The sequence below is a fragment of the Montipora capricornis genome, chromosome 7, assembly GCF_036669925.1.
Source record: "Montipora capricornis isolate CH-2021 chromosome 7, ASM3666992v2, whole genome shotgun sequence".
NCBI lineage: Eukaryota > Metazoa > Cnidaria > Anthozoa > Scleractinia > Acroporidae > Montipora > Montipora capricornis.
The window spans coordinates 28,621,455-28,643,954 of NC_090889.1; the positions used below are offsets into that span (position 1 = coordinate 28,621,455).

Genomic DNA, 22,500 nt, shown 5'->3' on the forward strand with positions numbered 1-22,500 from the left:
AACTAGCCTATGAATGGCTGCAAGGTTGCCGGTGACCTTGCATTCATACAGACCCCACTGCTTTTATCACATAAATTGTATTGTTGTAATTTTATTGTACACGTAAGGGTAATGCTACTTTTTATTGATTAATTTATCAGAGATTTATTGGCCAAAGAATGAAAAAAAGGGGAGGCCATTAAGATAATCCATAAAAAGCCACATGAAAACCGAGAAAAGTACACTACTATTATAACAATTTAATGCATTCATTAAGCTGATCGAGTAAATGAGCTGTCACCTGCACAGATTTCGCATCAAGGCATCACCACATAGTTTCCAGCCGTCCGGAGAATTTTTCAGCTGTTCAAAGTAATGTAAGGCCTATCGTCGACAAATAAACAACGTTCAACGATAAGAAATAAAATGGCTTTGAACAAAAAAATTAGTTCATGATCAATTGACAATAATTCTTGGGTCAGAGAAAAACATGGTATACCACGAGAAAACTCAAAGTGTTCAGCTGTAGTTTGCAAATCACTCACCCCAGCTTGAGAGGTCGCATTTGCGGCTGTTTGAAGCTCTTGAAGCAAATTTTCAGCCATTCAAATTCATATATCCCCAACACGACGGAAGTCGATCTCACATCCACCCACATGGGGTAATTTCTTGCGCGTAAAATGTTGTGTTAGCAAACTATTGATGAGTTTACATGCCTTCAAAAGGATTAAAAATCCAACAGAGTTGCTGAGGGGTTCATTTTATGACTGAAAATTTCATGCTTTCCAAGATTAGCACATCAAAACATCATATGTGAAAAACCCACGTTGTGTTAATAAGGCCGTAAAGTGATGAGTGCAAGGAGTGATCACTGAAAGCGTTCCTTTTTCTGGAACCCAGACTACCAATGTGACGTTGAAGGTAAAGTATGACGTTCCGCTCTTCATTCACCGAAGTGTTATCACGTGCACAAGGAGAGGAAATAATTTCCTGATGTCACACGAGAACAGAGATCATCATCAGGAACTCTCGAACGACGCTACCAAATGGTGACGTCAGTGGGCAGGCTGACGGAACAAGACGAGTTGCACTCCGGCGTAAACATAAAACAATCGCCTCTTTTTTACCTCACCATCCAAACACAGGTATAAGAGACTTTCCACGTCGAAATCCGTGTCCTCCGCATTTGAAGAAGGTCTGGTTTGAAAAATACTACAAAGTTCCTGAAAGACAAGGACTTAAGCAGGATGGACGCTTCCTTTCCGTCCTTTAAATGTTGTTTGATGTCCATTTCGAATGAACTTACTGGTGAAGACTTCGAGAAAATGAAGTTTGTTCTACTAGATTATCTCCCTCGAGGAAAACTACAAATCGTAAAGGAACCTTACGAACTGTTCTCTCTGATGATAGAGAATGAATTGCTTTCTGAAGAAAACACACGTCTCTTGAGTAACTTGCTGAAGTCCGTGGGAAAAATTCATCTGAACAACTTGTTGCAAGATTTTTTCGCTCAATTTCAACAGCCCTTAGGTGAGTTGTATGTTTGTAAATTACTTTTTGTTCTTTCGACAGAAATAAATTTATGCAAGATCCTAGTCGATTAACTGCGATGCTAGACGGTCATGAAATTTTCCTTTTTTCGGTGTTCTGCGACTATCTGATTTTATTTGGGTCCTTTACCGTCTTGTGCAGAGTGGACTGTGTACACTGCTCTGAACTCGGGAGTAGTACACATTGTGCCACTATGGGCTGAGATAAAACGTGTCTAATAGGTTAAACATAACTAATAGGTAGCAGCAAATTATTCACTGGTTTGATCGAGTCAAAATGTGGAATGGAATGATGATACGTGACACATGACTTTGCCGTGGATGCAAAACGAGAAAGTCACGCAAACCCAACAGTCTCCCGCACTGCTCGGGGAAATCATCTATCTTCGTTATTTTTTTTTTTTTCCTACTTTTAAAGGTATTTTTCTCTATTCCAGCGAACTTGGCTCAAAAGTAAGCAAGCTTGAAAACTTGCACTGGTGGCTCAGTTCGTTGAGCACTGGGTTGCCGTAAGGGAGGCCGTGAGTTCGACTCGGGCCGGACCAACACTTACGGTCTTAAAATAACTGAGGAGAAAGTGCTGCCTTTGTAATGCAAATGGTTAGACTTTAAAGTGTAATCTCTGATAAGGACTATAAACCGTAGGCCCTCGTCTCACAGCCCTTCAATAAAGAGCTTTAGCAACGACGGTGGCAACGACAACGAACATTTTAACGTGCAAAGGTGTGGGAAACCCTCAAGAACGTCGCCGTTGTCGTTGCTAAAGCTCGCTAATGTTGCTAATGATCCTAACCTTGTGGAACGTGAGAACCCGGAGAAGAGAGACCCTGGGAACGAGGTAAAGGTAAAAAAAGTAGCTTGAGAGAATCCAAAAGAACCCTTCCGTCTCATCTCTTCTTACTCTTCTTTTAGGCAAATGCTTCTTTGACGAACGACCATGTTTATCGGGCTCGTTGCCTAACAAACCAGTTCATTTTTATGGAAGAAACCGATTGCTGAATGAAATTGTTCAAGTGCTAAGTGAAAGCAATGGAAAACGACTTGTGCTCATAACTGGTTTACCAGGTTATGGAAAATCCTGCTTAGCCCAAGGAATCGGTCACTTGATGGCCGAAAAAGGCTGTCACGTCATTTTTCTTTGCTTGAGAGAAATCAGGTATGTCTCCAAGATGTGTGAAAAGATTCTCATGTCTCTTAAACTTACGGTGAGCATGGGTCATGGGAGAAGCCAACGGGAATTTGCGCTGGCAAAGTTGCAATCTTTGACAGAAAGGACAATACTTGTTCTTGACAACGCTGAAGACATATTGAATGAACCGGAGGAAAACAACAAATTCCACACTTTTGTCAACCACATGGCTACCTACGCTAGACACGTAAAATGCGTAATCACATCACGTGCGGCGTATCCAACCCCAGTTCAAATCTCATGTTTTCCGGTCAAACTTCTCGCGTTGGAGAACGAGGACGCCGCTACGCTTCTGCAGGCGAAAGTTGAAGAAAACACTGGCGCCGCGTTGACTGTTAATGATGACGACGCTAAGGAAGTTGCTAATCTTTGTTTGAATATCCCGCTGATATTGCACGCTGCAGCAGCGTATATGGAAGTTGTTGGTGGTCCAGAAAGGCTGATAGAGATTTTGCAAAAACATAGCACTCCGTTAGAGCTGGCAAACATGGAGGAGTTGTGTCCAGATTTGAGAATGAAGAGATTTCTCTTTGATTGTTTCCAGCAACTAGACCATTACCTCGAGGAAGCTTTGGTCTCATTAGCTGTGTTTCCGGCCTCCTTCCATCGTCAACAAGTTTTAATCGTTTTTGGTTTACATGAGACTGACTCTTCCATTCAACTTGATTCAATCTTATTAAAGCTAGTAAAGAGATCGCTTGTTCACCGAGATCTCGCTTCCGACGAGTACTTTGTTCATCGAGTAATTCAACTGTGCTGCGAAGAAAGGGCGAAAGATGACGAGCGGTTGCGTGCTTGTTACGAGCAGGCGCGCGAGAGATTTACCAAACACTATTTGGGACTAATCACTGAACTGCACCGACACTTCTTGCAAAAGGGCATGTTACAAGAAACTGTTTGCCTTTACTTTAGAGAGGAGCAGCACATCATTCAAGCAATCTTATGGGCATGCGCAACGGAGAGTGGCTCGGAGAATTCGGCACGCTGCGCGCGAATTCTCAATAATTCGGTCGTTTTCTTGGCCAAAGTCATGAAACGAAGTGTGTTTGAAGAGATTTACAAAAGTGTGCTTTTCGCAAACAAGGATGACCTGTCTCTTGTGGCTGATTGCCTAACATGTGTAGGGATTAAACTTATCTATTGCTGTGAGTGTCACCAAACTTGTAATGTTATTTCGGAGAGTAGCTATCAAGTCCTGAAGAGTGCCTTGGATCTCTACGAGGAGCTGGCCATTAAGGAAGGAGACTTACTAGGGCAGTGTTACAGCAAGATTGCGCGTTGCATGGCAAAGAATGGTAACCAAGCGTCTGCTGTGGAGCTGAGTTCCAAGGCTTTGCAAATGAGAGAAAAGATAAAGGATAAGGAACCGTTAAAGTACGCAGCTTGCTGCAACGATCGAGCAGGTCTGTAACATATAGGATAACTCTGCACCCTCTCATTTATTAAAGAAATATTTTGATAGAGGAAACGAAAAAGTAAAATTCAATAAAATTAAACGGAGACTGTATGACAAACGGTGTGCGTCTGAAGATTGACATATTGCGTTGAAAATGTTGAGAATGTTGCGTGCGTTTGGCCAGCCCATTCAACACGTGTCGCAACATTGTTGCATGATGTTGCGTTGAAATGTTGCGAGCGTTTGGCCAGGCCTTAACTTGGTGTCTACAGCGCATGCGCAGTAGGCACAAAAATGGTTTGACCCCAGGAGTTAAATGAAGGAAAGGAAAGGAACGTTATTTAAGTGTCCAGTCGTTTTAGCGCTGAAGCACTAATTGGGGACACTGTAAATTGAAATTAACAGTTAACACAAATCAAGTCAAATGTTGGTTTTTGAGGAGAGGGGAAACCGGAGTACCCGGAGAAAAACCTCTCGGAGAAGAGTAGAGAACAAAGAAACTCAACCCACACATGGCATGCAATCTGAGAATCGATCCTGGGCCACATTGGTAGAAGGCGAGTGCTCTAACCACTGCGCCAGCCCTGCTCCTCGCATGAAAATACATTTCATGGAAATTACTCATTTTAAAACAGATGTAAACATCGCGTTCATCGCCGTTCAAACTAATTCCATTTTTCATTTTTTCTTATTTGTTGTAGCTGTTCTTAGTTCATTAGGCAATCACGATGAAGCCTTAAGCCTCAGGGAGAGCGCCTTGAGTGTTTATGTTGATCAACTTGGCGAACATCCCTTCACCGGCACCCTTTACAATTACCTTGGCAACGATTGTCTTGCGCTGGATGACTTCGACAAAGCTGTGGAATATCTTTCTCGCGCGTCGAGTATCAGAAAAGATTTTTTTAACCAAGAAACTGCTCGAACTCTCCACAGTTTGGGCGAAGCTTACAAAATGAAGGCAAGTCTTCGATACATAAACATTTTAAAATTATTTACCCAAAGGCCAGTTTATGCTGTACATGCAAGTGCAGAGAACAGTGAGGACGAACGCGAAAAGAATACCTGAACATTCTGAAATGACTGGAAATGACGCAGACGGAAATAAAATCGATCCGATCGCGCATGCGCTTTCCCTTTATTTACTAGTGTCCCTGTTCGTGCATTCAAAGACGCGCCGCAACACTTGCTACGCAAGTAAGTATAAATGGCGTTGAACCCTTACACGGTCCTCAACCCTTCCACCTTTCTCTCTCAGGGACATTTTAATCAGGTAGATTATCGGACGGTGAAGGACAAAGACAAACAGAAATCTGAAACGGGAGGCGGTGGTGGTCCAGTGGTTCCAGGTGATCTGGTGACGTAATTCGGAGGACTGGGGAGAAAAAAGATTTAACACCGTATCCCACGAACGCGCGCGGTCTTATTTTCGAATTCAACATGGCAGAGGCGAGATTAGAGCTCGTCGGGTCTACTTGAATGTTTCATTCAGTAACAGGAAATGTGGTAGACATGGAATGATCTGTTGAGTTTTGGCGATGGAAATACTGCAGGGAGTTTGGAAACAACACCTAAGGCCGCGCGCGGTTGTGAGATACGGCGTCCATTTTTCTTCCCAGTCCTCCAAATACGTCACCAGATCACCTGGTTACATGCGGTTGCCCCGGGTCCAAATCGCTTTCGAACCTCTGGTTTGGATTTGCTTCCGGTTGTCCAGGATTCAACTGGTTGACAGATTATTAAAGGTGGGGTGTCTGTGAACTAGCTTAATAAGTAAACTTACACTTTAAACAAAGCAACCATAACCGGTTGTAACCAGTTACGAAGCGTATATCCAAGCAACTTACTTCAAAGGATGAGTCTAAAAGACGGAAACGAGTGGTTGGAAAATATATGTTTCTCTCGACAAAAATTTGAGTATAACGAAAGTTAATATATATGAACGCCATATATATTTGAACTGCGGAGACATGAATCAAGGTAAGATGCTGATCATCGCAGTTATTAACGTTACTTGAGTAACGAAAGGAAAGCCAGAATTCAGGGTTCGGATCCCCAGTTCAAGCCTGAAATTTTCAGGCTTTCCTTTCGTTACTGCTCAAGTAACGTAAATAACTGCAACTGCAATGATTAGCATCTTAGCTTGAAAAATCTGAGTCTATGACGGTAGGGGGAGCGGATAGTCTCCAAAGAACTTCGGTGCTTCGTCGCTAGGGGTGAGAATAGTAGAATTTCACGAGTGTTATCCCTTCGCAATTTATTCAGAAAGTGCGGCCAGAGTCATGAAGGTCACCACTTACTTAGCTTTTAACCTTTTATCTTTCTTGGCCTTTTTTTATCAGGGGGAATTTGAGAAAGCAATGGAGAAGTTAAGTGCTGCTGTAGACATCCAAGAAGCCCTGTTTGACGTCCCACACGAGAAGCTGAAATCCTTGGAGTTGCAAAAGGAAATTTGCGCTCATCTCAGTGACAAAGATGCTAAAATTGAGGGACTTGAAAAGAAGATACAAGAATGCGAGAGTGAGATGAACCAAGCTAAAGACGCAAACAACCAAAGATTAGAGAAAATATTACACATTATTGATAGAAAGGGGCTTCAGTAACATACATTTGATAATTTGCGCTTTTTTTTTCTCTCACACAATGAGAAAAAATAGTTGTACTTCCACAAATAGGACGGTGTCAGGTTTTAATACAGATGTTGACATGTTTCGTTCCAAGGTATGCAACATTAGTGAGCTGAAGCACGAGACGTTTCCGATTATTTGCAGAAACAAGAAACAAAAATATATTGTATTTTCTAATGAGTTTTAATCCAATTTAACATTGTGTGAAGGTATAATTTTGGATAATATTAAAAGCAAATGACTGTTCCTAAACCTGTTTCAATGCGAGGATCCGAGCAATTAATGAAGGGGTAGTTTCTAAAGAAACTGTGGTGCTGCGTCGGTGGGGAAGTAGTATACAAAAATTTGGTTTTATCAAAGGAGTTGATAATGTAAATTAACCACATTACAGAGATTCTAAAAGCGAGCAATTAAGGCTAATTGGTGTAATTGTCATGGCAACATGACATCACAATTGCATCAAATAAAGCAAATTGGAGTTAATCTGAGAGCGAATCGCTGCGGTAAAATGGCTTCAGTAATTCAGAAGTTAAAAGGAAGAAGAAACCTATCTCGGGAATTTCAGATTACATTTTCTGTGAATACGCTAATCTTGGAATGTCTCAAAGATGACTGGTAAGCTACAAAAAAAAGGAAACTAATTGTTCAGTTTTCCCCAAATCGCGCGCATCAGCTTTGGATCAATATGAAAATCCCTGACGCATTTCCCGTTTCATGAAAGACAGTTTTACAATTTCTTTATCCTCCGCCAAACGAAATTGTCTGCGGGAGTCAGTAAAGAACTGTTTTAAGGATTTTTTTTTATCTCTAAGAAGAGCGACAAATCATTACTCATTCAAGCAATTGGTCCCCAGTTGGACCATTCAAGGAATCTTTGTTTGTTCGAGATCATAAAATACGTGCAAAATAAATAGGTAAACGGTCAGAGAATGCAGACTGAGCGTATTTATTTTTAGGAACAGGTTTTTCCCGCAAAAAGTATCATATTTCCCCAATTTTTCACGCGCCTAACCGGAAGTCTCCGCTCAAAGCGGTGACACACTGGGGAGAGCGAGTTTCCCCGTCCCAGACCCTTTCAGGAAAATATCAAATTTGAGAGCGAAATAAGCGAAATATGGTGGAAGATCGTCAAGAAATCCTGGGAATATCATCGTTAAATTGGAAGAAATTTAATTTTGTACATATCGAAAAAAACACATTCATTTGTACCTTATTTGACAAAGCAAGAACCAGTAAGCAATTTTTTGGTGAATTAATTATAGAATGCTCAAACTCAGAAGTGACGGTTTCAAAAGACGGTTGCTGGCCTTGACATCCAGGGCCTGGTTGTTCAAAAGCCGATCGATTAACACTAATACCAGATTAAAAATTAACCAAGGAGTTTATTTCTTTACCCCCAAATGCTGTTCAACGCTGATATTCGGCAAAACTTTACATTAGAAGAAGTCAATCTTGAAAAACAAAAATAAGCTAAGCAAAAGAAGTTTTCAGCAAAAAGTTGAACAAATGAAACAAATGTTTACGCTAATCCTGGATTAGGTTAATTGGCTTTGGAACAACCGGGCCCAGAGCATCACCTTTTTGGCAGCACTTGTAAATAATAGCCAACTGGTTTGCCTCCTGCCAGTTGTTGTTCCGTGCTGTCATTTTGTTGATGGTGTTTCATTGGCCCAGAAAAAATCCCCTATTAGGAGTTGTCAGTTAAGGAGGCTCGCAACAGTTTCTCCTTTTTTCGAGCGAATAAACATTTTCTGTCCTTAGGTACAGTTAGGGTAAGCATCAAGACAAAATTTGGCCAGGGTATTAAGTGTTCATCATAGATTTCTCACATCACATTTTCCTCCAAAATAAGTACATTACCATGGCAACGATATAAGGCATTTCTTTGAGCCTTAAAATCAAGATACATTGTCTTTTTTTAAAAAACGGGATGGTCAAATCTTCCCATTCAGCGCTACCAGGTAATGTGAGAAATAATCTCTAAAATGTGCCAACCAAAGCCTCATTGGCTGTCAAAACAAATGGTCTTTTGTTCCTGTGGTTGGCACTTTTGAATAACAAAAGCAATGTTTGTAAACAGATATCCCTATATACTTAAATTTTTCCTTGATTAAAAGTTTTTCAGATTCAATTTTTATCTTTTTACTTTCTTTTGTTTTACAGACGTAGTCAGTAATTACCTGAAAAAAAGGAAAGAAAAAAACAAAATTAAGTTTGAAAAATTTTTAACCAAGGAAAATTTTCAACCACTACATATGGGTAGAACACTGTGCAGAGGTCTGTGGTTTGTGCCTTGGCTTTTTGTTCAGGCTTTCTTCGCAACTGCTAAGTTGTCCTGTGCTTTGATAGATTTCACCTAATTTGTAGGTGTTGACCTTGAATGACCCTGAATTAATTTTTTTTCTGTTTAGATCTCTGAATGAGTTCTGTTAAACTGTTAGTACATGAAATTGAATTTATTTGTCCTTTTTTTGTTTGAAGCTGTTGTGTTTCCTTCCTAAAAAGCTAATAAAATCATCTTTGCCAGGCAACCTGAAAAACTTGTCATTGTATGGAACAAAGATGACAGGAACTGTCGCACAAAGGTATGCTTTTTGTTTCTGTGTTTTAGTTCATATTCCTAATTTAATTAGTCCTTTTAAATCAAGATTCTCAAAAATATTATTAATGGTGACTGTATGTGGAGTTTAACATAAATCAAATCACATTTTTCGAAAACCTTTTACAGGTAATAATTTCCAATAAGGAAACCTTATTTTTTAGTTTGACAACCTGCTACAATCTCCCAACACCTTTGACTAAACAACAGATTATTTTTATGCTTTGAAACACTCTACCTTCCAAGAACAAACTATATTTACATGTATTACTATGTATTTTGTGTTTTTATCATGTAAGAAAATTCGGAGTGATTAGTTTTATTTTTCAAGTGAGCTATGATCCTCACAGTTGTGAACGCAATTTTAGCAATTGTGTTGCAACGCCTGAAAAATTCAGGACTTCATCGGGGTTTGACTCTGTGACCTTGTGACACTCTAACCAAAGTTCTGGGCTATGAAGCCACTGATGTTGGGAGCTGGTCATTTGTGGATCCACATGTTCCCGTGATGAATGAATCAACACCATTGAAGTCCTAAATTTTTCAGGCTTCTGAGGATCATAGCTCACTTGATTTCATATTAGCAGTTCAATATATGATTTATTTCATACAGTATATATCATTTCGTTAGTTTTATTTTTGTTTTGAGTCTGTACAAGTTTCCTTTAACCCTTTCCTGCCTTGAAGAGTGACACTTGCAGATTTTACTCTGCCTAATGCCAGATGATTTTACTTTGTCAATGGGAGCCCCCTCAAGCAGGAAAGGGTTTTAAAAGCTCAATATCAAGTCTTCTTGGTCTCACAATTTCAACTGAAACAATCTTAAGTGGAATGCTCACATAGAGAATGTTATCAAAAAAGGAGCCTCCAGGCTTTACCAGTTAAGGCAACTTAAGCGTTCAAAAGGAGATCCTGCGCAGCTAGTTTGTTTTTATACTACGTGTATCCAGCCCGTGTCTGAATATGCTTGCCAAGTTTTCCACAATGGTCTACATATAACTAAGTATCTCTCTGAAGAGCTAGAGAAAATTCAGCCCCATGCACTTAGAATAATTTTCCCAGATTTAGGCTACCAAGAAGCTGTTAAAGAGTGCAATATTGCCACCCTTTACCAACAGCGCCAATTGCTGATGGAGCACCTATTCAATGAGATCAAAGACAACAGCTGCCACAAATTACATGGCCTTTTGCCGTCATATAATCTTAGTACTGTAGCCTTAAGGAGAAAGCGCACTTTTAACATACCTTTTTGCAGAACAAATAGACTAAAGAATAGTTTTATCATGTACAACGCGGCTATTTCTTAAATTTATCACGTATAATATATATAATAATATACATAAATAGTATTTTTGCTCTTTCGTCCATAAATTTCCAATATATAATATACATAGTATTTTTAGCTTTTCAGTTTAATTTAGTTTTTCATCTTTTTTGTATTTAGTATTAAGTAAACATTTGTACAGTCCGTAATCCAGCCTTTTGGCTGCAATGGATTTTTCATGAAGCTATCTATCTTCACAGTCAATGACTTCATAGCTCACTCAGACAAACAACCAACTCACCTAATTTCTTATCACATTTTGTCATTCCACACATGCATATTTAGGATGTGTAATAAAAAGTTATAATTTGTTTGCAGCCCATCCCTTGGCAGCCTGAATGTGACAATCCTGCCCGTGGAGTTCATGTTTGGCCAGAGCCAGACCCAGTTACTCTTAAAACAACACTGTACAAGGTAAATCATTGAGTTTTTTCATGCAGATGGAGACAGTCTGTGGTTAAGTCAATTGCCTAGACCACTTAATGAAGTTGTTTGTTGGACAGTGATACACTAAATCTGAAGTTGCATTGGTATATGGTTTTTTGCAGACACAAATCATGAAAGTAATTAGCATGTACCTGAATTGGCCAATGAGTTAAATTTTGTCTGTAATCACACTTCTTTTGAAACTGAGATCTTCAGTCTACCTATAGTAGAATAATAATTATAGTTATGGGGGAAGTTACCTTTGGAAAAGCTTATGTTATAAGTTTTTGGTGATCTTTCGAAGCTTTCTTTCCGGTGCGACGAAAATTAGCCCTGGCTTATAATTTAATATATCATCTTTCATTCCACTTCCAGCATCATCAGATTGAAGGAATATACCTGGACCGATGCTTGAAAATTCAAATAAAAAATGTAAGTTCACAAACTTTTAAGTGAAACATTTCTTTGATTTTTAAGTGACATTGTTGTCATGTTGATATTATTGAGTGGGAGGCACGGTGGCCTCATGGCAAGATTGCTCGACTCCGGATCGAGTGGTCCGGGTTCGGGTCCTGGCCGCGGACATTGTGTTGTGTTCTTGGGCAAGACACTTTACTCTCACGGTGCCTCTCTCCACCCAGGTGTATGAATGGGTACCGGCGAATTTAATGCCAGGGGTAACCTTGCAATGGACTGGCATCCCATCCGGGGTGGGGTGGGGGGGGGGGGGGGTAGAAATACTCCTAGTCGCTTCATGCTATAGCAGACTTTACCTATGGTGATATAATGTGCACATAACCATAACACTGAAATTTATAAACTGGCTTGTTTTTTGTTGCCTTTATTACAGGAAACCAACAGAGGACAAAGAAAAGTCATTGCAACCGGGTCATTGGCACTGGACCATTACGTAACTGAGGAAGAACACAGCTTTGAAGTCGTTGTTAAGCTTTTTCCCTCAAATAAGCACGTTTTATCAGGCTCTATCAAGTTCCAGCTTACATCTGTAATGCTAGTGAATGGAGTTCCATAGTAAGGCATTTAATGTTTAATTTATTTTATCATGTGATTACAATGACAACCAGACTGTCACTGACAACAAACTCATAATATTATTGTAGAAAGTGTGCAATCAAATTTTTACCACTTTTTTCCTCCAGACCTGTAGAACAGTAGGACAATATTACCGGTACTTCTACCAATGTTTTAAAAAATCTATTTACAGTGTGCATTGGTATATGCTTTTTAGCCATGGCATTAATTCCTCAACTCTGAACAGAGAAACCTTGTACATCCAACATATACCATTTAGCAATGTTAGTTTTTACTGAGGAAAGGTCATGCAAGTATTAAGCCATTGATTCCTCACAAAAACAGACAGGTACCCTACTGACTGTACCCCCAGTTGATGAGGAAAATCGTCTGGTTTCAGACTGAGTAAAATCTATTAAGTCTCACTCCTAGGAGTCAATGGGTTAATTAAAGGGAACATAGTTTTTGAGGGGATGTAGATCAAGCGGTTAATTAAACCATTGATTCCTGAACCACCCCACCCCCCCCCCCTCCCCACCATTGATGAGTAACATCATTTGGTGTTGGACAGAGTAAACTTAATTAAGTCTCACTCCTAGGAGTCAATGGGTTAATTAAAGGGGACATAGTTTTTGAGGGGTTGTAGAGGCTATTAATTAACCCAGTGACTCCTAAACCACCCCTCCCCCCCCCCCCCCCACCATTGATGAGTAACATCATTTGGTGTTAGACAGAGTACATCTGTAAATTCTATTAAGTCTCACTCCTAGGAGTCAATGGGTTAAAGGGGACATAGTTTTTGAGGGGATGTAGAGGCTGTTAATTAACCCATGGACTCCTGAACCACCCCCTCCCCCATTGACGAGTAAAATAGCCTGGTGTTAGACAGAGTAAATTCTATTAAACAGAGTTAACTGAATAGAGTGTAATGTGAAGTGCTCGATTTCTATCCCATATGAACCATGTGAGCGTTAGCCCCACTGATGGAAATGGGCCCACACAAGGACAGAGAAAAACTCTGACCAGGGTGGGAAATGAACCCACGACCTTCGGGTTAGATCTCTGTCTCTGTCATTGTGTGGGCCCTTTTCCATCAGTAGGGCTAACGCTCACATGGTTCATATGGGACAGAAATCGAGCACTTCACATTACACTCTATTCAGTTAACTCTTTTTAAAATATAAGTGCTACACAGCCAACGTTTGTATAAACGTAACCTTTCCTTGTAAATTCTAGGAGTCAATGGGTTAAAGGAAACATAGTTTTTGAGGGGATGTAGAGGCTGTTAATTAATCCAGTGACTCCTGAACCACCCCCCCCCCCTCCCCAATTGACGAGTAAAATCATCTGGTGTTAGACAGAGTAAATTCTATTAAGTCTCACTCCTAGGAGTCAATGGGTTAATTAAAGGGGACATAGTTTTTGAGAGGATGTAGAGGTTGTTAACCTGTTGTCTCCTCAACTGCACTCCATTGATGGTAAAATTGTCTGACGTTATAGACAGAGTAAACTCTGTTAAGTCTCACTCCCAGGAGTCAATGGGTTAAATTTTGTTTCTTGTTTTCAAGGATATGCCTAGTACTCAATGACAACTTGATCAAAATTATGGTTGCTTTGTCTGATGCATTTTTGTTGTGTTTCGATCACAATCCAGTTGCTTTAATGTCAAGGAGGAAATGAGAAAATATGTGAAAGGTGCTGAGAAATCATCTTCTTCTGTAAAGAAGGGCACCAAAGGAAGAGAGGATGGCCTCAAATGTGGCTCCCCTGGAAGTAGCAAGATGGACTCTAATGCAGAACAATCCAGGCCACAGAGGAACAGTTTGCAGACTGCAGAAGCCATTGATCCTATCATTAATTTCTCTAGTGGTATTGAACCATGTGACCACTTGTTTGAAGGCAAGAATTATTGTGCATCAACAAAAAGACCAAAGGAGCACAGGGCGAAGACAAATGCAACCAAGAACCTTGATTGTGCATCCAGAAATAATGAAGGACCCAAAAAGCCAAGGAGGAAACCTCCGTTACCTCCACTACCACCAAGAAATCAACCACCAGTGGCTCCTGTGCAAGACAGCAACTGTGACTCTATTGAAATGAAGGATTTAACTGTGCAAAGCTGTAAGGATCAGCATGCCAAAGACAATGACAACTGTCCTCCATGTAGTTCAATAAGCAGTAAAGGCAAGATGAAACCCAAGACAAAATACCCAGAGGAACTCAACCCATTTGCAGGAAGTATGTATGAAGAAGGACAAGATTTGGCAAACTTCGATGAAACTTCCTTGACAGAAAAAGCTGGTCTTGATGACAAACAAAATCCTTTGCCACAGAAACATAAGAGAAAGACTCGAAGAGGAGGTAAAAAAAATAAGAAGAAGTATCACAAAGGATGGAACCCTCTTGGTGGAGGCTCATTTGAGGAACTGTTAAATTTGCATTCAGAAGAGTCTGAAAATACCTCTTTAGAAGATGCACCACAGACTGTTAAAAAAACAAAGCCTTCACTTCCAAATAATAAGCTGAAACACAAGACTGATTATCCAAAAGGTTTAAAACAGTTTTGTGCAAGCTCTGATAAAGAAGAAGATGAAACCTCTTCAAAATCTGGCAAAGTTTTGCCATCCAAGACAATGTATCTTGAAAATGCCAGTGGTGTTACAAAAGAAAACAGCAAGGTCCAAAGGGATTCTTGGAGTGAATTTTCTTCTCCAGAACCACAGGGTAAGAAGGAGCAGGAACTCAATGTGGAAAAAGCAAGTCAACCAGAGAGTATGGAAATAAGTGAGAGTGAAGAAACCTGGAAGGTTGAGGATAACATCAGGGATGAAACTGTTGAGTTAAAGGAAGCAAACAACAAAGCTTTGGCTCATAACTCATGTCAAACAAAATTTGAAGAGGCTTGCCATTCTGTTGGTGTTGGAGAAGTTGGTGCTACTGATGAAGGAGCTTCAGCAGTTGATGAAAGGCCTGTAAGATCAGAGTGTTTTTCTCGTGAAGGTCAGGAAGTTATGACTGAACCAGAAGAAGAAGAAGAAGAAGAAGAAGAAGAAGAAGCAGAAGAAGAAGAAGAAGAAGAAGAAGAAGAAGAAGCTTTGAAGGATGATTCTGGAAAAATGACAGCTTGGATCTGTGAGGAAGGTGAATCTGTGGTCAGTGCTGGCAAAGGACTTATAGGGGTATATCCTGAATCCCAGGACATTGCTGGAGAACAACATCCCGTTGGAAATGAGTCAGTTCAAAGGACGGGTGAAGGAGCCATGCATTATAACGCAGTTGGAACTAAGGCTGTTGCTGGTACTACCTCTTTGAAAGGTAAGAACCCTTTAATGTTTGAGGGGACTTAATTCTGTAGTATGTAGGGATGAGGTTGAAGACATCTTAAAGTGCCTATCACCTCAATCAACACAGTTTTCTGCTTTGCAGACACAGTTATGCAAATTAATTTGCTACGTCAACCCGGTATCGAACCCATTCCCCTTCAATGCTTGGTTATGGATTAAAGTATGACCACTTTTTTATCTTTCAAAGGAAATAAAAAAGTAATTTTTTAATCCAAAGGGTCAAAAAACAACACAAGGTATTTGGGACAATTTTGGAGAATAAATACTGTAAAGTAGAAAACTGTGTTGAGGTCATAGACATTATTTTTAGTACTCAATAATAACATGGGCAGTTTCCATTTCCCTGAAGCTCTTATAAGTGTTTTTTTTTTCATAATTTAAACTGACCAGTACACACCCATTGATGCAGACAATGAACACTTTATGGTGGTCCAGTGATAAAATTTAGAATAAAATTAGCCAGTAAGTTAGTTGTGCTTAAATTGATATTACTTCAATACTAACACAAGACTGACTAAAATAAATGGACACCCTATGAAAATAACTTATCCCTACAAAACAAACAAAGATACTTAAAGCCAGTGAAGCCAAGTTTCTGCTGAAGAGAGAAAACCTTGATTCTGGTTGTTTTTATTGCATGTAAATATTTTTGTGTAATTAATTAAGCTGCCCACTTTCTGTGGTCTCTCAGTGTTAAAGTTATTGTGTTATTAGATGTCAACAAACCTTGTGAAGCAGAAGACAAAGTTGACACCCACTGCCAGAAGTCCAAATTTGCAGGTCCTTTCCATGGCGATGTGGTGTTGTCAGATGGTGACAAACTCAAACCTTGTGAGGCAGAGGACAAAGTTGACACCGACTGCCAGGAGTCTGAAGTTGTAGGTCCTTTCCATGATGATGTGGAGTTGTCAGATGGTGACAACCCTTTTGAAGCAGACAGCAAAGTTGACACCGACTGCCAGAGGTCTGAAGTTGCAGTTCGTTTCCATGACGACTTGGAGTTGTTAGATGATGACAAACCTTGTGAAGCAGACAACAAAATTGACACAGACTGCCAAGGGTCCGAAGTTGCAGGTCGTTTCCATGTCGACATTGAGTTATCAGATGGTGACAACCCTTTTGAAGCAAACGACGAAGTTGACTCCGACTGCCAAATGCCTGAAGATGCTGGTTATTTCCTTGATGATATGGAGGAAAAAGTTGAAGCTGATGTCCAAAAGCGTGAAGATTCCACTACTGTATATGGTGATTTATTGGGAGATGATGGAAAGCCAATACCTCTTGCCTTGTATGCCAATGGCTTTCAAGGTGTTGAAGAGTTTCCAGAATGCTGTCAAGCAAATGCTGAGAATGATTATGTGGCTTGTCCTGATCCTTTGGAACTTCTTGGTTCACGAAATGACCTGTCTCCTGATTTTGTTGATAACAGCAGTGTGGTGATCTCACAGGTTGCTGGCCAGTCAGAACCAGATATAAAATGTGATTTAGCTTCAGCTGACAAACCTAAACAGAAATGCCACAGCATTTATCACAAGGTTATGAGTCCTTTACAGAAAAAGGGTAAGTCAGTGATCAATCAGTTGGATGCAAACATTATTTTATACTTCATGTATGTGAGAGCCAAAAATACATGTACACTGTAGATTGATGGCAAACATTTCCAGGCCACAAGAAAGATCATTGAATTCTCTCAACCTAACCTTTTGAAAACTCATCATTTCCCATTTTTTGCCACAGGAGCACTAGAACTTGATTGTCTCAGTTAGATTACACGGCAACTTCAGCAATTTTGGAAACTTCAGAATATGTATCTAGTAAATATTAATATTCTTAGAATTTCCTTGATCATTAGGTTTATGATGATACTTTGTTGCTAAAATGAGCTGAAACATGTCTCATTTTCTTTCCTAAAGTTGCCAGTTTGAAGGGAAAGTTGCCTCAGAAACCTCCTCGACTGAGCCTGCTCAGAAAGAAAGCTGCCTTTGCAAGTAGCGAATGTAAGATGGTATTCATTTGTTAGTTTATAGTAAGACAGAGGACTTGCAGTGTTCGTTTAAAGGGTGACACTAATAAAGTCAGTTTACCATTTTTGGCCACCCGAAGACAAGTTTCATGTGGAAAACTTTTTAAGAGCATAGTTGAAGATCCTACTAATAAACTGTAACATCTGCTACCTGCGTTTAATGCGAACACCAGATACTCCTTAAGCAACAAATGTCCTTTCATAGAACCTCTTTATGAGACAGATCATTTCAGGAAATCATTTATCCCATCGTCTATTTGTAATTTGTAGTATAGTTATGTAATTCAGTTTTCACTGCAACTTTGGTGTCAATAAACCTTTATTATTATTATTATTATTATTATTATTATTATTATTATTACTGTTATTATTAATTGCCTGCATGACACTTAAGAATTTCATCCACAGAAATGAATGTACAAAGTCATGTAATACAGTGTAAATAAGAAATACTTAGCACAGCAGGAAAAAATGGTAATAGTGATGGTGATAGAAATTTTTAGGTTCATTCTGCAATATTTTGCTTTATTTGGGTGTCATTCCGGCTCATTCCGATGTCGGCGTGTCCGGTATATTCCGGTACCATTATTATATCTCTCAGATAGTACGCGCGCTGTAATTGGTTAAATTAGCGGGCCGTATTCTACAGTACGGCCCGCTGTACGGCCCGCTGTACGGCCCGCTAAATTTAAAATTTCGATAAAACATCATCTAGCGAGTTTTTCATGTCATTTCTGTTGCATAAACTTGTACTGAAAATTGTTTGAATCTTGCAAGCAACTATTTCAAACTTAACAGCCAAGAAGATTTAGTTTTTGGAATTTTGGCACGGCAATCTTTGTGGCAGTTGAACCTTCCGCTTGACTTTGACTAGTTATGCATCCACCCAACCTACGCATGAATGTGAAAGATGAAATCAGAGACTCAGATAGAGAAATTATGTAGACCACCAAACACTGCACAGTGTGTGGGGGTTCTTTAATGAATTTTTGAATTTCTCAGTTGCTGTCATTTGAATGGTAGTACTTAGTATTACAGGATTATGACTCTAACAATATTATTGTTATTAGACAACATAAATTCTCTGTCAAATTTCTTCAGATTCATTTAGAGGTACATGTACTGTTTCTCTACAGTGTTGAAAAGCCGTTTGGAGATTTCAGCTTACGTTGCCGAAGAAATGTTTACTCTAGATCAAGAAATTGATTCCTTGAGTAATGTCATTTTTAAAGTTGAGAATGAACTGCAGGAGGCAATGAAATTTGCAGGTATATTGGTTAACAATTTAATGTTTTAAAAATGTCTAAAGAGTTGCAGGGTGCTGTGTTGGTCAAGATCAGTCTGAGGGATCCTTATTTTATTGTTTTTTTATTATTAGTTCCAATATGTTTTCAAGAAACTTTAGAAATCATCTTTACCTTGTTGCCATTTCTTTTTCAGAATTGCACGAGGAATCTAGTGGCTTGAAACAAGACTGGCTCAGCTTGAATAACGTCCTGGATCAGCTTAAAACAAGGAAACAAAACCTTGAAATCCTGTGAGTTAACTGAAAGAAGAAACTTGCAAAATCAAATAGATGGGGACATGTCTTTCTGGATAAAATTAATTATCAGAGAATAACATAGGTCGTACTGTAGTTACTGATTGCCTACTTGTAAATTTTAGAGAGATATGTGAAAGTCTTCAAGAATGTGTTGACATCCTGAGGGGAGAGTTAAAACTGTTGTTTGAGATGGAGGGTAAGTGGAGTTAAGTGTTTAAAGCTGATTTAGTACAGCCTTGCTATGAAACGCAATCTTAGAAGCCAATACACTAAATACTGAAAGATGCATAACTAGACAATACATTTGCCATGATTTGTATTGTTTACTATGTTTTTAGATTGGCGTAAATCTGATCGTCAGAGAGCTCAGGAGGCCAGTATTCTCAGTCTTGTGCTCTTGCTTGAAAACAAAAAACGTGTGAACTATTGAACCGGTAAGGTCAATATTAAATAATTTTACAATTCAATACACAATCACTTGATTACTCCCACTATTAAAGGCACAAAGCAAAAAGGACATATTATAGCATGTAATTGCAAAATCCTAGTCATTGGGAGACATGAGACTGCCCGTTGTGTGCTTATTACAAGGTGCAACTGACAGCAAGGTACCTGTATCAAATTTAAGATGGCTTACCTAGTCTTAAGAACGACACCAGGTGGTGGTCAGAATTGAATATGATACATGTGGGAATGATGGCCCTCTGCCTCTCGTCCCACAATGTCTTTACAAGAACTCAGCCATTTTGTAAAATCAACTTACAGACCTTGCAGGGTTGTGTTTTGTAGCCATGACAAAATTTTTTTTTGATAATTATCAAAGAAATATATATTTTTTAAAAATAGGGAAACTGAAAAGCAAGTCAATAAAATTAATCATGTCATACCTGAAAGTCAATTAGTCTCAAGTGTGGTCATCAATAGATTGGACTTAGTGAGGGGTAAAATTTCTTTGTTTGGAGCATGTGCATTAAGATTACAAATTGTCCAAATGCTCATTCTCAGAGAAAAAACATAATAAAACAGTGGGTTACTTATTATAAATCACCTTGGAACCATTGATAAATTGTTGTTCTCTGTATTTCAGGTTCTTTTCAATAGTATTTTGTAACCTAGTATTTCTTAGTTTACTATAACTAAATAAGGGCGGGGTTTAAAACGGGTCACTTTTCGCTGGTCACTCGTTGCAGGTCATAGTTTTTACCTTATGGAAAGTAACCCAACTCCTTCAATTTGGCTAACCTTAGGCCTAAACTTGGTTTTGGCTAAATATCAGTGTAAAGGTTGCCTGCCTACTGTGAGAAAATGATAATTTTGTCTTACATTTCTGACCAGAATTTCATTGCAAAGCAAATACTTGGTTATATACTTTTTAATTCTGTACATACTGCTAAAATTGCTGCAAATATTTCAATAAACAAAGTTCCTAATTAGAATCTATCCTGACTCAGCCAATGAAATTTTTGGTCAAACGGAAACATATTTTCACATCATTTTGTGTTTCCTTGTTTTGTCTGATAGAAGTTTTATCCTTTTCTTTCCAGGACAAGATTGAAAAAATGTATTCCTTACACTTGAAGCAGACTACCAGATAATATTTTTTCATCAATTCATCCAAACAGCAATAATACTAAATACACCAATACTGCATACTCATTGATTTTCTTCTGAACACAACATGAATGGCGGCCTATATTGAAAATAACCTTTTTCTGAATCAGATGTAAAACAATGTGTTCTACCATTTTACATTTAAAAGTCAGTGATGTCAGGTTTGTTTACAAGATCTTGGTTTCGTATTGTCCAGTGACATCATTTTATTTGTGATCTAACATTCTGTTTTGGTTTCCATCTAATCAGACACAGTGATTTTGAATAGTTTATAAATGACAGTTATGTAATCAATCATTCATGTAGGTTTGGTAGTTGGCATTTAAAGTTACAGTATTGATAAGTTAAAAGTTCACAACTTTATTGTTTGTGAAGACAGTTAACGTTTTGGGTAGAAATAACTGACTTGTCAGAAATTATATACTGCCTTCCTAGGAGTGCATTAACTTGTCAAAAAAAGAAATGTTAGCTGATGCAAAGAAGTGAAAGCATCCATATGAAATAATTAATGAACAATATTATAGCGTAATTTGCCATAGATCACATTGATTGTAAGTGACGTTTTACTGTAACTCTTTTATCTAGAACTGAAGGGACATTTTGAGAAAAACAAACTGCCCGCTACGCAGGCTTTGACACTTGAGATTATGTTGTGACCACCAAGTGTTACTGTGAATTTTGCTTAGTTGCCGTGTAAGATTCTGACTGTTAATTGTTCTGCACCAAATCAGAAGTATTGTTTGCTTTCAGTCCGGACTTTTCTCTTTCTGTTCAGATTGGGTTTTTTTTCACAATAGTAACCAGTTAGTTTAGTCAGTTTTTCATAAAAAATATGAAAATCTGTTTCTTATCTGTCCTTGTGCTCACTTTTACATTGAACTTCTTTCTAAACTATCTACCCACTTTATATTCCATGCCTTTTTTTCTTTCTCTATGTTGCTTGCTTTTTGTTGCTTTTTTTGTTTTTTGATGCTTTGTGTTGCTTGCTTGGTAATTGTAAAGAACAGCTCCACTCCACCAAGAGTCAGCCATCTGTCGGCTGACAGCTTACTGACAGTCGCTAACCTGTTGGTTACCTGTCGGTAGTCTGTCCGTCAAGTCTCGGGCAACTGTCGGGCCAACAGTTGGGCGACTTTCGGTGGAGGGGAGCTGTTCTTCACAGTTTTACTGCTTGCTTTGTGGCTTGTGTTGTTGCATGCTTTATGTTCCATTTTCATACCATTAGGCGCTTTTTTTTGCAATTAGGTGTTTTGCAATTGTAGGGCTTTTTTGCCTTTCTCTGACGGCTTGCTTTATTTGCTGTGCTGCTGTTGCTATGCATGTCTTTTTTCTTTTTCTGTGTCGCTTGCTTTGTGTTGCCTTTTTTGTTGCTCAATGCTTTGTGTTGCTTGCTTGGTAATGTAAAGAACAGCTCCACTCTACCAAGAGTCAGCCATCTGTCGGCTGACAGCATACCGACAGTCGCTAACCTGTTGGTTACCTGTCGGTAGTCTGTCAGTCAAGTCTCGGGCAACTGTCGGGCCAACAGTTGGGCGACTTTCGGTGGAGGGGAGCTGTTCTTCACAATTTTACTGCTTGCTTTGTGGCTTGTGTTGTGTTGCATGCTTTATGTTCCATTTTCATACCATTAGGCGCTTTTTTTGCAATTAGGTGTTTTGCAATTGTAGGGCTTTTTTGCATTTCTCTGGCGGCTTGCTTTATTTGCTGTGCTGCTGTTGCTATCCTTGCTTTCTTATGTGCATTTCCTCTTCCTCCTTTCTTAGGTTTTTTACAATTATCTGCTTTCTTTTTCTTCGATCCTTGCTTCTTTAATATTAATGGTAAGGTAGTATTTCCTTAAGTAGTTTTTACAATCGTAGG

At 39.1% G+C, this 22,500-nt stretch overlaps 3 protein-coding genes across 3 annotated transcripts in view; 2 read left to right on the forward strand and 1 right to left on the reverse strand.

Moving 5' to 3' along the window:
• Positions 1-824, reverse strand: part of LOC138056781 (exportin-T-like) — a 36,111-nt gene extending 35,287 nt beyond the window's left edge. Inside the window, exons 1-2 of the mRNA XM_068902672.1 lie at positions 525-824; positions 281-363 (exon numbers count right to left, since the gene is read on the reverse strand). Of these exons, the coding sequence (XP_068758773.1) occupies positions 281-363; positions 525-584 (143 nt within the window). The 5' untranslated portion in view covers positions 585-824. The remainder of the gene's footprint in view (positions 1-280; positions 364-524) is intronic.
• A 144-nt stretch (positions 825-968) lies between these two features.
• LOC138056777 (uncharacterized) lies at positions 969-6,990 on the forward strand. The gene is made up of 4 exons (XM_068902667.1): positions 969-1,509; positions 2,442-4,121; positions 4,816-5,072; positions 6,454-6,990. Exons 1-4 carry the CDS (start codon positions 1,227-1,229, stop codon positions 6,712-6,714), a joined length of 2,481 nt encoding a protein of 826 aa, XP_068758768.1. The 5' UTR covers positions 969-1,226; the 3' UTR covers positions 6,715-6,990.
• Positions 6,991-7,836: 846 nt separating this feature from the next.
• Positions 7,837-22,500, forward strand: part of LOC138056783 (titin-like) — a 15,475-nt gene continuing 811 nt past the window's right edge. Inside the window, exons 1-13 of the mRNA XM_068902675.1 lie at positions 7,837-7,970; positions 9,266-9,323; positions 10,980-11,075; positions 11,463-11,519; positions 11,938-12,119; positions 13,774-15,434; positions 16,178-17,023; positions 17,377-17,460; positions 18,623-18,754; positions 18,927-19,023; positions 19,152-19,225; positions 19,368-19,463; positions 20,574-22,500. The exon at positions 20,574-22,500 is cut by the window's right edge and continues 811 nt beyond it. Coding sequence (XP_068758776.1) covers positions 12,097-12,119; positions 13,774-15,434; positions 16,178-17,023; positions 17,377-17,460; positions 18,623-18,754; positions 18,927-19,023; positions 19,152-19,225; positions 19,368-19,459 — 3,009 coding nt within the window. The 5' untranslated portion in view covers positions 7,837-7,970; positions 9,266-9,323; positions 10,980-11,075; positions 11,463-11,519; positions 11,938-12,096 and the 3' untranslated portion in view covers positions 19,460-19,463; positions 20,574-22,500. The remainder of the gene's footprint in view (positions 7,971-9,265; positions 9,324-10,979; positions 11,076-11,462; positions 11,520-11,937; positions 12,120-13,773; positions 15,435-16,177; positions 17,024-17,376; positions 17,461-18,622; positions 18,755-18,926; positions 19,024-19,151; positions 19,226-19,367; positions 19,464-20,573) is intronic.

Bases quoted from the DNA above. Each gene is read 5' to 3' on its own strand.
- LOC138056777 (XM_068902667.1), top strand. From the start codon at position 1,227: ATGGACGCTTCCTTTCCGTCCTTTAAATGTTGTTTGATGTCCATTTCG. The intron at 1,510-2,441 runs GTGAGTTGTATG...CTCTTCTTTTAG, and splicing joins TCAATTTCAACAGCCCTTAG to GCAAATGCTTCTTTGACGAA. The intron at 4,122-4,815 runs GTCTGTAACATA...TATTTGTTGTAG, and splicing joins TTGCTGCAACGATCGAGCAG to CTGTTCTTAGTTCATTAGGC.